Source organism: Trichoplusia ni, chromosome 3 (genome assembly GCF_003590095.1).
Source record: "Trichoplusia ni isolate ovarian cell line Hi5 chromosome 3, tn1, whole genome shotgun sequence".
NCBI classification, from domain to species: Eukaryota; Metazoa; Arthropoda; class Insecta; order Lepidoptera; family Noctuidae; genus Trichoplusia; species Trichoplusia ni.
In genome coordinates, this window is record NC_039480.1 from 15,850,581 (window position 1) to 15,863,869 (window position 13,289).

A 13,289-nucleotide genomic window follows, 5' to 3' on the forward strand; every position below is an offset into this window, starting at 1 on the left:
AAAAAATAGTATAAAAATAAAACAATGAATTGGAAAAAATATTTTAATTACTTAATAGCAATAATAATTTATTCAACACATGCATTCTTCACACACACTGACATACAGTTTATCAAATGCAATAGTCTGTTGATCTCCAGAACTGACGCAACTGCGGCACACGACTTTACTGAGATGTGATATCACATAAGTGTCCCATGAATTAATCTGTAACAAAAATTTACATATTGGTTTATTTAAATAGCAGTATATTTTAATGTCACGAAGTATAGTTAATAGGAATAGAATAAAATTGTTTATTTGCTTGCAGTGCAATATGGATTTTATCAAAATATTCTATGTTTTGTTGACTAATACGATGTTACAAGCATACAATAAAAAAATGAAATACATTCTTCTTCTTACATTATGGTTGTGAAATGATTTTAACAGCAAGTATGTCTTTAATGTTAATCCACATCCCATGATGATCATGAGTTAGTAGTCAAGTTGCTAGATTTACATATTTCAAGGTATTTTATTTGCAATCTCTTATAATACCTCTTTGTTACAATAAAATTTATCAAATTATAAAAATCCAATTAGATGATATAATGACAAAACAATTGAATGTTAATCATTCAATTTGTTTTTATTCATTCAAACCATTGTATTGGTGCTTGAGACTGAAATATAATGAAATAAATTAAATGATTACTTTTATTGTACTGAGACTATCTTAGGGAACAGAAGTTGCAAAATATGTGACCTAGGATTTTATGGAAAGTTGGGTGATCTTAGTTTTGTGGATTAGATACAAGGAATGCCAATATCAAAGTAATATTGATAATACTATAGGTAATTCAAGATGGTCACAAACTCAGTTTATATATTTTGTACGAATCTGCTAGAAATTCATTTTTTTATCTGAATAAAAAATACAACCTAACCTAACTTTTATAGATTTATACTTTATACATATTATATCATTATTGATGACAGAGTGAGGTGAATGACCTTTCTATTCACAGATCAAGATCTAATGGCAGATGAATCTTGGAAACATATGACAATCAAACTTTAGCATTAAATGTTTAACCTTACCTATTATTTTATTTGAGCTACTTTACAATTCAGATTTGCCCATGTATTTGGGCTTCAGCTCTTCTATTCTCTTGATAAAGTCGGTCTTCTCGATGCAACCGTCGCAGACCTCATCCCAGTCGTTCAGGATTTTCTTTAAATCACGGACTTTGAGTTTCTTTAAATCTACATTCTTCAGGTCTATTTGTTTGTCAAACCTGAGGTCACAGATCTGTGCGTCCTTCTTCTTCAACTTCTCACAGATCTTGTCAGCCGGCATGGACCAACTGAGCGGCTTCGAAAGTTCGCCCAGGATACCGGTGGCAGACTCTTCTAACCCGCCCAAATAGTAACAAAACCTGTTCTCTTTATTTTTGGAACCTTTACAGAATTTTTTAAACTCAGCCTCGATTAATTTTGGGTTCTTTTTTACATCATCTGTTAACGTGGCGGCGAATTTTTCCACAGTTTTGATACAAACTTCGCATTCGCCTTCCTTTAGAGCGAGTGCAACCTGGACGATTGTCGCTAAGAATAATAAATGAAACACGTTTAATTTATACATTTTGCACTGATTTTATATAATGATATACGCTAAATTTAACTCCAGCTGTTAAATACACCGCAACTTGTTACAGAATAAATAGAAATAGTACAAATTTCAAGTGATAGAAGAATCTCGTCCATTCATCGAAACGAAAACGTTGACAGCTTTACTTGGCGAGCTGTGATTGGTGCACGTTGCGGCAAGCTGGTGATGTGGACGTGTTACTAAATTATGCTGTCAAAATTGCATGTGGTTCAATTGAACTAAGTATTGCAATAGTAAATACCAATTATCATTAGGTATTTAGTTTTTATTAATATAATGGTATGTAAAATGGTAAAATGGTGGTAATAATGCTAGGATATAGAGATATCAAAGTTCAACAAAATAACAAAAAAGTAAACATACAAATAAAAAGTTTTCCGCTCTTATAAAATCTTTTAGCATTGTTTAGTAGTCTTTATACGGTTTAAGACAAACCGACAGATTATTATAAAATATCCATTTATGGCTTTGGAATCGTTTGTAGACTACACAACAAGTATTTTTAAAAATCAATATCCAGATTTGATAATTTAAGTATCAGTTACGGTAGGCTCAAACATGTTGGCCTAAATTAACTATAAAACAATTACTGCTAAACAACAAAAAATAGTTATAAAACAACGTGTCTTTGAACAAGCACAAGAGACTGCATTCGAATATCTTGATCTACTCAATGCGATATTGTTTAATTTTTCTTTTAATATTCACAGACAAAATGAAATTTAACTTATTTTTTTAAATATTGCACACATTTTAAATGTATTAAGTACAACCTACTTTGTTTGATAAATTTATATTAAGATCAATATTATGTGGGTTGTGTGTAATTCGAGAAATTAAGTATGTAAGTGCTTTGTCCCCTCATAATACGGATTGCGAAAGTAATTGATCTATAGTTATGCTTGCTCTCCGTCCTTATAAGAGATGCATACGCTATTGGAGAAATGTGAGGAATGATTTATTTAAATTTAAAATAATTAGTGGTATAAGTCCAGAATGCTTGTTTCTTTTTTAAATTTGCTTAGTTGATTTGACAATCAGCCTCACTGATCCGATTTGACAGCTGACATTTTAGATTGACATTAAAATTGTCAGTGTCACAGACAGACTGAATGGAATATTTATTATCAGTGTTATTTACTGGTTGGAAGAAATCGCTTTGAAAGTATACTTGTTTTGAGCTGGATCTAATTTAATATTTTACTGTTTATTCATAAGTGACCTGCTGTTTTAATAACCATGTACAAAATACTATTGGCTTGCACACGAGCCTATCAAAAAAAGTTATATCCGCTGTATGTAACCTCAAATGTATTATAACCCGCCTAAAAGTTTCCAAAAAATTCGTTAATAGAGTTTATTCATCTGTAATCAAGTAATTACACTAATAGTAGTAGTAATTTTGTTGGTTGGTACTCTGTGATTCGTAAGCGTATGGTGTTGATAACTAACAATGTTTATAAATATTGCTTTCAGAACTTTATCAAACTGTTCGTTTGGTACAGAGGCGCCTGAAATTTTTAGAGGTGTAATAGATAGATACAGAGGAGTTACAATTGACCTTAAACAAGAGAAACCCGAGCAGAATATTTTTCTTCACAAACTCAAAGGTATGTAGGAATTACATTATTTAATAAATGTAATTATTATGTGGATAATTGAATTTAATATGAAAAAATGCCATAAATGTATTCCATTTAATAAACAACACCATTTGTTTGTTCTACAGTGTAATTATGAGCAAAAATAATCTATGTTTCAGTTATTGAGTTATATAATATGTAAATATATCTGTTCCAGAGTCTTTGCTTATCTGGGGTGCAGAAGGATATAGATGTATATGGTTCAAGGTAGACATAAAAGACACTTTTTGTGTCCCAATCTTAGCAGATGTAAGTAAATTTAAAATTATCATAAAATCATACATAAGTCAATATGAAATTTTTTGACACATCTGTTATTGTTTTTAATTAAGGCTTGCTGTTCTTAGAATGGATTTAATTTTCATCATGCGAGAGAAGACTTTGTCATGATGTATAAATGGCTGCCAAAGGACTCAAAACCAAACCTACCCCCAACCTCTCATACAAATTTAGGAATTGGTGCAATGGTGTTCAATGATAAGAACCAACTACTGGCAGTATCTGAGAAACACTATGAGTATCCTCACTGGAAACTCCCTGGAGGCTATGTGGAGAGAGGTATGTATTGGCTAATCAAGAACATACTTTTATCTTCACAATTTGCTACTATTAGTATTTACTCCTACTTGCAGACAAACTGTGCAAAGAACAAGGTTTTACAGGTATTTTGACTATCATCCAATGATTTGATTAATCACTTTTGCTTGCATTTTTACTGATAATTATCATAAACCAGTCAGATAATTGCCTACTTAGTAAATGATAACTATGTACACAATAAGAAGGAAGAAACATGCACTGTAACACAAAGTAGGAATAATATTAAATTGAAATAACTAAAACATGTTAAGTCTTTCAAAAGTCAGCTTGTCTAATTCAAACTTGTTATCAACAATTCCAGGTGAAGACATTATACATGCGGCAGCACGAGAAGTCAAGGAGGAAACTGGGATAGTTGCAGCTTTTGAATCAATCGTAACATTCAGACATACGCACAACATGATGTTCGGTAACTCTGACATACATGCCATTGTTAAGATGAAAGCCTTGACAGAAGACATAATCATCTCTGAAAGGGAACTCAACGTTTGCAAGTGGATGCCTGTTGATGAGTACACCTCACATCCTCTCGTAAACAAGTTCAACCAGAAGATGGTCAAAATGGCTTTAGCGTACAAACAAAAGAATCTAAATCTCGATTTCCAGAAGCAGACGGTGCGCTGGACAGCCAGTTACATAAGAGATGTAAACTATTTAATTGTTACAGACAAAGATTGATACAGAAATAGCTCAAAACTTAGTACTAGTTTTAATATAAGTTGATATCAATTCAATGTTAATTTTAAATGGGTACTAGTTGTTAATGTAGATAATTTTTTATCTAATTTATAAAGTTGGCATGATTTTAATATCTTACCATGAATTGCAGCGAACTCAGCCAGAGCGTAATTTATAATAGATTAGACAATTGACAGTATATGTATGTGTACTAAATGATGAATGGCATGTTTTGATAGCGTGAATAGCCAAGTGGTATCACCAATGACTCCCGTACGACGTAACGCGGTTTCGATATCCTCATAGGGTACAATTTTAATTATGGCGTCCACAAATATTGGTCCAAGTCTTGGTCCCCTTTTTTGGCCTTATCTTGGTGCATGCCATTTAAATGCTGATCAAACCGCAAAGACCCAGGGATTCATTCATGCAGCAGTAGTGTTTTAATTTAATACAAAAGACAGATTGATAGTAAACTGAAGAAAATTTACTTAATCAGACTTGTGGACAAAATAACAGCCGTGAATCAACAATATAAAATATTAATAACAAATAAATAATTTCTTCCAATATAATATAATGTTAACTAGGAAACTACACAGTACATTTAGAAACAAGTACAAATCATTACAAATGTATATACAGTATTGTGAATAGGTATAATTTATCTAATAAAATATTTGATGGTTACATTTTGATTTTATTTCAAAGCATAATTAAATGTATAGAAACATGAACATTAATATATTTTTCTAAGGTCAAAACAATAATTTAATCAACATAAAGTTTGAATATACTACGATTTATTATTAAATTCCTTGTTGTTTGTACTGGGGCAGTACAGTGATTTCGGTAAGATAAGGCGCGGTATTGATTTCCATGCTACGAATAGGGATTTTTTCTGTGCCTTGGTGTGATTGTTGCTCTGTAACAAAAAAACACATGCTTTACATAGGTACATAAGTTAATAATTATCTATGAACTGAGGAATATAATATAAAAATAAGGAAGTAGTAAGTATCTATGAACATCTATTGGGTCTTAAAATACATTGTGCAACATTGCATACCTAGCTATAAGGTTTATGTAAATGATGTAAACAGCAAACACATCTAGGTGCAGATTGCAATTTTGTATTTTAATGGCTTATTATGAACCAACGAGAACCATAGACTACTCATACATATCTTGTATGTACCTAAAACATTCTAGAAAATCACGACTTTGGTAATGAAATGTACAAATATCTTTCTATGTTTATCATAAATACTTAGAAAAGGCGAGAAAGTATTGCCATAATTTGTTTATGAAAACTGAAATTTGCACTTGCAACCGCACAAAACAGCGCTTATTTCTTGAGAATAATAATTAATTACCGGTAGGGGAGAGCGGGGCTGAAAGTGCCGGGGGTAAATTGTGCCAACGCGAATATCTCAAAAACGGAAAGATATAGATATACGATCATATTGTGTCGCGTAAGGCCTATCAGTTGCGCACACGCGGCTGCCATTTTAGTTGCATCAGCGACGCGGACCGAGTCGCACTGCATGTGAGGGTCCTCCAGCGCCACGTAGGTAAATATTTTCGTTTCAATACTTTTTGGTCTCAAGCTAGCATTTTTCGTGCTTTTAATATGTGAGTTTTTGTAAAATGTTTGTTATTTATCCTAGTTTGTTATGCAGTGTAATTTTAATGTTTTGTGTACAGTGATTTTTATATGTGAGACAAAATATCACACTATCATAAACGGGGTAAAATGTGCCGTTCATGTGGGGCTGTTTGTGCCACGGGACAACCAACCCCTAACCAACCTATATTGTTTCAGTATTGTTGTCCTGGGCCAAGCGACTGCAGCGTTGAGAGTACAAGAGCACCATCAGGTAATCAAGAGCAAGAGACACGTCAGTGCTCTCCGGAACCTATCCCTTGCTGCAGTTTCCAGCCTCCTCAATCAGTTGATAATAACAATGCAGCAGTTTTCTCACCAGAGCTAATAAGACGACTGCCTAAAGCACCTCCCCGACTAATTGGACATACTAAAGCACGTAAAAGAAAGACAGCTGTTCTTACGGACACTCCAGAGAAAAATGCTTTAGCAAAAGAACAGGCTAGTAAAAAGAAGAAAAAAGAAAGCGAAACTAAAAAGAAGTTTAAGGGAAAAGGGACGGGAAGATGCAAGGGAAATGGTAAACAAACAAAAAAGCCGACTAATAACCGCGCTAAGAGAAGAGTATTGCAAGATGACGACAGTTCTGATGTCGAACAAAAATGGTTCTGCATCATTAAATTTGTTGTGATGCCTATTCTAACTCTGCCCCTGGAGAACAATGGATTGAATGCAGAGAATGTAAGAATTGGGCCCATTTGCAATGTATTGAAGATGAAGAAAACCAAGCATTTGTATGTCCTAATTGTTATTCTGATCAATCTGGAGAGTATCTAGTTTTGGTTTAGTTTTAGTATTTTTTTTTCTTTCTTAAAAAGACTCGAGACTGATTAAAAAGTTAATAATTTTGGAACATAGTAATGAAAGAGAAATCTTTACTGTTTATAGCAGGTAGTTGACTAGTCTTTATAGACTGATATTTTTAATAATTGATCTCATTTGCATAAAAATAAGTACAAACTATTGATTAAAAATACGTTTTTATGTTTGACTAATTACATAAGAAGGTTCCTTGTTTTTTTTTTTATTATAATACTTAGTATTATACAATTAAACTTTAAAATCTGTTGATTGATATCAAAAAATATAACGAATAAATATATTATTATAAAACTGATGTGTTTTAATTTCCTAATTAATTTTCATTCATATAAAACTCCAAGCATTATCAACGGCACAACCGACCTCAGCTACGGCACAACTTGCCCCAGAGTGGGGTTGGTAGTGCCTTGTCGCCTCTGTCTAAAAAAATCGCATTTTCATAAAAACTATTAAAAATGTGTAAAATCTGAAGTTAAATTCGTAAAATAGATTAAATTTGGCTTAGGATGAACCACTACTTTCAGACATAGCACTTATTGTATCCGAATCTTAAAAGGATTTGTCAAAATCGGCACTTTCAGCCCCGCTCTCCCCTATGGATTAATTGTTTTAAAATTGAAAACCATATAGTTTGAAAATGGGCGGTTTTAAAATAAATCTTTGGGCCTCTCGATTCGTTTTATAAATGGCCGGAAGAGAGCCAACGTTGGAATTTGCTATTCAGGAGGCAGTGTAAGGTTATTTTAAGTCTAGCTAAAGGTCGAAAAATATTGAGATGCATTATAGCCTGGTTTCGCGTGCCCTCCACGTACCCTCTACCTCTAATACTCGGCTTTACGCATATGGCCCCGACACCAGACGTGCTTTAGACTGTTATTTATTTATACTTTGGCAGTCGTTACGGGTGGTTAGAGGCTAGAAAATCTGACAACCAGTATGGGGTATGGTGTTGCCCAGGTAACTGGGTAGAAGAGGTCAAATAGGCAGTCACTCCTTGTTAAACACGGGTACTTAGCTGACTCCGATTAGACAGGAAGCCGACCCCAACATAGTCAGGAAAGGGCTAGGGTATAATGTTGATGACTATGTCTTAGGGGATGAAATACTATTCTTGCCCAAATTGCCGTATTGCTTCCATAAATGCTTTTGTAGTAGACCTGGAGAAATATACTTCCACGTGTTGAAGGCGCCTGGTCTCGCTACATGGGTGTAGTAACATAGTGGTCTTTATGAGAGACGTTAGGGGATCTACTAAGTATCGATGTCCCCTGAAGAAAGAGTTTAACGAAAGGATGCATAAAGAAATCAGTATGTGAATCAGTAATAGGTAGCTTTAGATAGTACGGAAAGTGACGAAAACATACGTCGATTTTGATTTTCATCGACTGATAAGTATTCAATGCGATTTAATCTTTTAGAAAGTGTATCTTAGCTGAATGCCTCTAGCAAGCATCACCAAATATTAAAAACAACTCGTACTGCTACTGAACAATGTCCACATTGTCCATAAGTTGTTATAAACCTAATGGTCACGTTGGGCAAGTTTACACCCTGGGGAATGGTATGCAAGTACGCTGGGTTATGTATGTACCTACCCCTTATGATGTCCAGAGGGATGAATTTGTTAAGTATCACTCGGGGGCATTTTATTTTTACAAGCACGTGAATTAGAATACTTTTTATATTTCTTTTTTTATTAATTTGCTTTTAAAAGTCTTGGAAATAGGATTGACAATTATGTGGATTGCCCAATCAACTATAATTTGTGAATTTTGTGGAAACGCTCGCTGGTTGGGACCAAGAGTACGCCCAAGGTTGTAAGATAACTAAGTGTACGCGCGTCTTATGTTAGGATAATGGTAAATACACGAAAGATTTGTTTTGCAATCGTATATCGTATAAATTTTCAAAATGCTTAGAATCGCCAACTGAGGTCTCCCGGCGGATGTATTTTGACTGATGAACAGCTAGGAGACTAGATACCATAAACGCAAAAGAGCTTGGCGTTAATCGATTTTTGCGGTAGCACCCGTAACTCGAACAGTGTTTGATAATTAACGGTTAGATAATTATCATAATAAATTCATCTATCTAAATACCTACTTTATTGCTCACCCCTATTACTGTGAGTACCTACCTATACGCATTTCGACTACTTTTGCGTTGCGTTTGTGTTACGTTCAAAGTATTGTGCCGAAATACTTAGATGATTATTTCCCTTCTCTAATAAATTGTCCATTAAAAAATAGTGTAACCTATTTACCTATGCTCTAGTTTCGTGAGATTTCAAAAGTGCGCTCTTTTGATCCTTTTTATACTATGTACTTCAATACATTTAATACTATTTGATTCCTGCATATATATATCACAATACACAGTACACAATGCTTTTAGTTCTAAATCTGAGTGAAGACAACCTTGTTAACTATAGGGAATCCATGACCATTCAAAAGAACAGGATACTCTTACTTCAGCAATACATAAATATTATCATCTACCCATGCAGTTAGTCGGCAATGTTATGAAATAGAAGGCTCGATGGCGATGGCGGTTGAGCAACAGTCTTAAGAAACCTTTAATAGTACGATCGAGTCACAGCACTTGTTATATACTTTTCAATACATCGCGTCGTAGTATAATTAATATGACGAAATATTTTGATTAATATTATAGCAAATAACAATGTTAAGTAAACAATTGGTGACACGGATAGCTTGCTTATGCAAATTCACACATTCATTCGACATCACTCAAGCGAAGTCCCTACCTGTACCTATACAACGGCTAGAACCTACATTTTCTCAAGTAATTAACGTAACTAATTTTGTTGATATCGTTCTTGTTTTGTTTATTTCAAGCGTGTATGTACGTATCAACTCATATGGTCTTAGAGGAAAGTAACCAAAACCAGATACAATCCGAATTGACCTTGGGTTCGAAATAAATGTATGATTTCGTACGTTGTAACAATAGTAGTTTTGTGAACGAAGGCTGCGCTAACACTGTTCACATAATTGAATCCAATAGATAAGGGTTATAATATATTAAAATAAGAATAGATGATAATATTTTGAATTTGTCTCATGTGTACGAAACATTCTACAAAATGTTTTAGAAATCTGTGGGTAATCTCTTTAGTGGCATAGGTAAACTTGTTCCACGAATTTATCTCTATAAGTATCTGCTATTCTCCATAAGATAAGGGTCAGCTCGCCGTATCGAATATCGGTTATTTATGTGGGTATATTATCTCCGTACAAAACATAAAAACTGGTTGTCAAACAAAGTTCAAAGACACAACAATGGCAAGCAACAAACTCAACAGATTTCTAAATTCTGTCAACAATCCACTCACCTCAGTTATTTCAACTTCCTTGTTGTGTTTCAATGTGAAATACATTGACAAACTTAAAAACAACAATTTCACAGTTATTGCGACCGACACCACTATTAAGAACGCGTAACTCATGATTACTGTTTAGGCGGTGTGACTGTTGAAAGTTTGGAGTAAAACTGCACCGGGCCGTGAGTCGCCTTACGGTGTTCAACCAAAACTGCACGAGACCACCTATAGCCGAGCAATCTGAGCGTTTGTGTTGATTTTTTTATCGAAGTCAACGACGACGCCGGCGTGTGATGACTCAGAAATTGAACAGAAGCGTCCGTCCGGTCCAACGTTAGCCGTACATATCCAAACATTAAACAATCATGTGTCGTGGATAATCGTTTAAGTCGAATTCGCTATTATTTAATACTTTTTGTAGGGATTAAAACGATTTATTTTGTAATCATAAGTTTGATTGTCACGTTATCGTCACGACACATTGATTTGTTTATCACTTGGAAGTACTTTAAGTGCGTCACGTTTACGTACATTGGATGGACGCTCCGGGTTCGATTCCGATGTCAAAAATGATTTTATTTTTAAAAATAATACAGTAAATATTCCTTTAGCATTAAACACAAATAACAACCATGTTCTCGTACATAATAAAATAACAACTTAACCGAAGGCCCGTTAGCAAATAAATATAATCGTATTTCGCTTAGATAAGAACAAAAAATCTCCTTTCGTTCATGAAACCTTATCTATTCATGTAAAATAACTTACTCGTTGAAGCGTAATTAAATAATCAATTGGACACTTTGAAACTCTAACTGTTAAACGTTTTTATCAAATACCATGGAAAGGATTTTGCACAGTTAATTAGTAATTATAATAAATAAAAAATGGCGTGGAGTCTGACTATAATTCATTTATAACAGTCGCTCAAAGGAAATATATCTTTTCTTCTTCTTTCTTCTTCTTATCTTCTTCTTCTTCTTCTTATATATAAAAATAAATTGCTGTTCGTTAGTCTTGCTAAATCTCGGGAATGGCTGAACCGATTTGGCTAATTTTAGTCTTGAAATATCCTTACCAGTCCAGGAAAGGTTTAAACGGTGAGAAAATGGAAAAAATGCGGGAAAAAAAAGTACAACGCGGGCGAAACCGCGGAAAACAGCTAGTAGGTAATAATAATTTGTGTGACGTAATTTCCAATGGGATACAAGTTTCTCTGTTAATTGGTTTATTAAACCAATTATAAATTGACATCCTTTTCTATGTGTCGTGTTGGCCTCGTCATCACCCATTGTCTGTATCGTGTAATGATCCATTACGACGGCTGTTGACTAATAAATACTAACTAAGTACGTATAACAACTGTTACGCTTTAAACAGCTGTACGTAGACTTGGCTATTGTATTTTTTCAAAACACTGTCGTCACGCAACATGTTATTTACATGATTATAAAGAGTTTATTTCTGTTTACCGTTGCCCATTCAAAGCAACATTTTCAGAAGACGTTTAAGTATGTTGCCCCTTTAAATTTTGACTACTGAATAGTGTAAATAAGAGATCACTGATCTTTTTTAAGTAGGTTTACCTACCGAAAAAGAACATCGGAAACTCTCCTTTGCTGCTGAGAAATTCTTGGGAATTTCCCAAGGTATTTGGGTGAACCTGCACTCGTATCGGGTTCGTTTGAATCCATCAAGTGACAACAAATAATACGTTTCACAATCGCAACAAATACGCAGGACTGATTGCCAGAATTGAGATTAGAGTTTTTATTATTTACATAAACCAGGAATAACCTATTACTGTAGTTTGCATCGCATCCTGTGGTCTCAGGTACAAGGGCATCTCCGCATGCCTAAGGCGGAGAAGATCCATGAGCATTTCCCCCCTAAAAAAAAATGAATATAAACCTACTTAAATGCTTACTTGAGAGCGTCAAGAGGTAGATGAGCCTCCATTTAAAATGGAAGGCCATAGCTAGCGACATATTATGTGGTTAATATCCTCTTAGCGGACATTGGCATTCCTTCGGGTTGTCGCTCGAAGGTTTGCGGAAAGAACTAACACAGCGGTACGACGTAAGTAGGTACGTACATATATGTGTGTAACCCCCATACATTTCTTTATTCGATAGAAGTTTGCAAGAAACCATTTGTTTAAGTCTTTAAATAGTTTTTGACTTTTGTATCTCATACGTTAAGAAGTGGACGGCGCTAGGCTGATAAGATAATGACTTTGTAGCTATTTGTGCAAATTGAATTTTAGTAAGCTGACTAATTTTCAATAATTTGGACTTTTGTTTTGAAGACAAGCGAAAGCTGCAGATCTAGATCGGCACTAAAACGAAAAAAGGTCTTATTAAAATGTATCTGTATATATGGATTAGTGGATCAATATTAATAAAACATCTTTATCTATATTGGACTATGAATTCTTCTTCAAAACACGCACTCGGGTCTACTAGGATAATTTTCGGTTTGAAATCAAATGAATAATATATTTACATGGGAGCTATTGCTAATCATTATATTTAATTAGCAATCAACCAACAACTTGTTTACTCATTAACATTATTTCAATCTAAATAATAAGATTATGTTTTTAATCAGAATATCTCTTTATCTACTTTTGACAGAAAGCAAATTATGATAACTATATTTATCCGATAAATTATTAACTTTTTTCCTGTAAACGTTTGTTACAGAAAAAGATCATGAACGTGTAAGATACAACAATGTTGAATGTAGGACGTGTGTAAATAACTGATTTATGACTACGGATAGCCAAGTGGTTGAGTCTGTCCATTGCCCCAATTCTGGTATTTACAACGGCCGATGAATGAATGAAACTTGGCTTAAAAAATACGAAAATTGTAATTTTCG

At 34.0% G+C, this 13,289-nt stretch overlaps 3 protein-coding genes across 3 annotated transcripts; 2 read left to right on the forward strand and 1 right to left on the reverse strand.

The window, feature by feature from the left end:
- Positions 1-29: 29 nt before the first annotated feature.
- Positions 30-1,785, reverse strand: LOC113492134 (mesencephalic astrocyte-derived neurotrophic factor homolog). The gene is made up of 2 exons (XM_026869460.1): positions 1,084-1,785; positions 30-207 (listed from the first exon to the last, which is right to left on the reverse strand). The coding sequence occupies exon 1, from the start codon at positions 1,625-1,627 to the stop codon at positions 1,106-1,108; it is 522 nt and encodes a 173-aa protein (XP_026725261.1). The 5' UTR covers positions 1,628-1,785; the 3' UTR covers positions 30-207; positions 1,084-1,105.
- A 951-nt stretch (positions 1,786-2,736) lies between these two features.
- LOC113492133 (nudix hydrolase 8-like) lies at positions 2,737-5,265 on the forward strand. Its single transcript, XM_026869459.1, has 5 exons — positions 2,737-2,949; positions 3,131-3,264; positions 3,455-3,546; positions 3,645-3,855; positions 4,199-5,265. The coding sequence occupies exons 1-5, from the start codon at positions 2,894-2,896 to the stop codon at positions 4,573-4,575; spliced, it is 870 nt and encodes a 289-aa protein (XP_026725260.1). The 5' UTR covers positions 2,737-2,893; the 3' UTR covers positions 4,576-5,265.
- On the forward strand, positions 4,716-7,296 carry LOC113508724. The gene is made up of 3 exons (XM_026891808.1): positions 4,716-4,742; positions 6,029-6,145; positions 6,401-7,296. Exons 1-3 carry the CDS (start codon positions 4,716-4,718, stop codon positions 7,016-7,018), a joined length of 762 nt encoding a protein of 253 aa, XP_026747609.1. The 3' UTR covers positions 7,019-7,296.
- The last annotated feature ends 5,993 nt before the right edge of the window (positions 7,297-13,289 follow it).

Excerpts from the sequence above, each read along its gene's own strand:
- LOC113492133 (XM_026869459.1), top strand. The coding sequence starts at position 2,894 with ATGTACAAAATACTATTGGCTTGCACACGAGCCTATCAAAAAAAGTTA. Across the intron at positions 2,950-3,130 it reads CAAAAAAAGTTATATCCGCT|AACTTTATCAAACTGTTCGT; the intron begins GTATGTAACCTC and ends TATTGCTTTCAG. Across the intron at positions 3,856-4,198 it reads TGGAGGCTATGTGGAGAGAG|GTGAAGACATTATACATGCG; the intron begins GTATGTATTGGC and ends CAACAATTCCAG.
- LOC113508724 (XM_026891808.1), top strand. The coding sequence starts at position 4,716 with ATGAATTGCAGCGAACTCAGCCAGAGC. Across the intron at positions 4,743-6,028 it reads GCAGCGAACTCAGCCAGAGC|ATATACGATCATATTGTGTC; the intron begins GTAATTTATAAT and ends GGAAAGATATAG. Across the intron at positions 6,146-6,400 it reads TGAGGGTCCTCCAGCGCCAC|TATTGTTGTCCTGGGCCAAG; the intron begins GTAGGTAAATAT and ends ATATTGTTTCAG.
- LOC113492134 (XM_026869460.1), bottom strand. The coding sequence starts at position 1,627 with ATGTATAAATTAAACGTGTTTCATTTATTATTCTTAGCGACAATCGTC.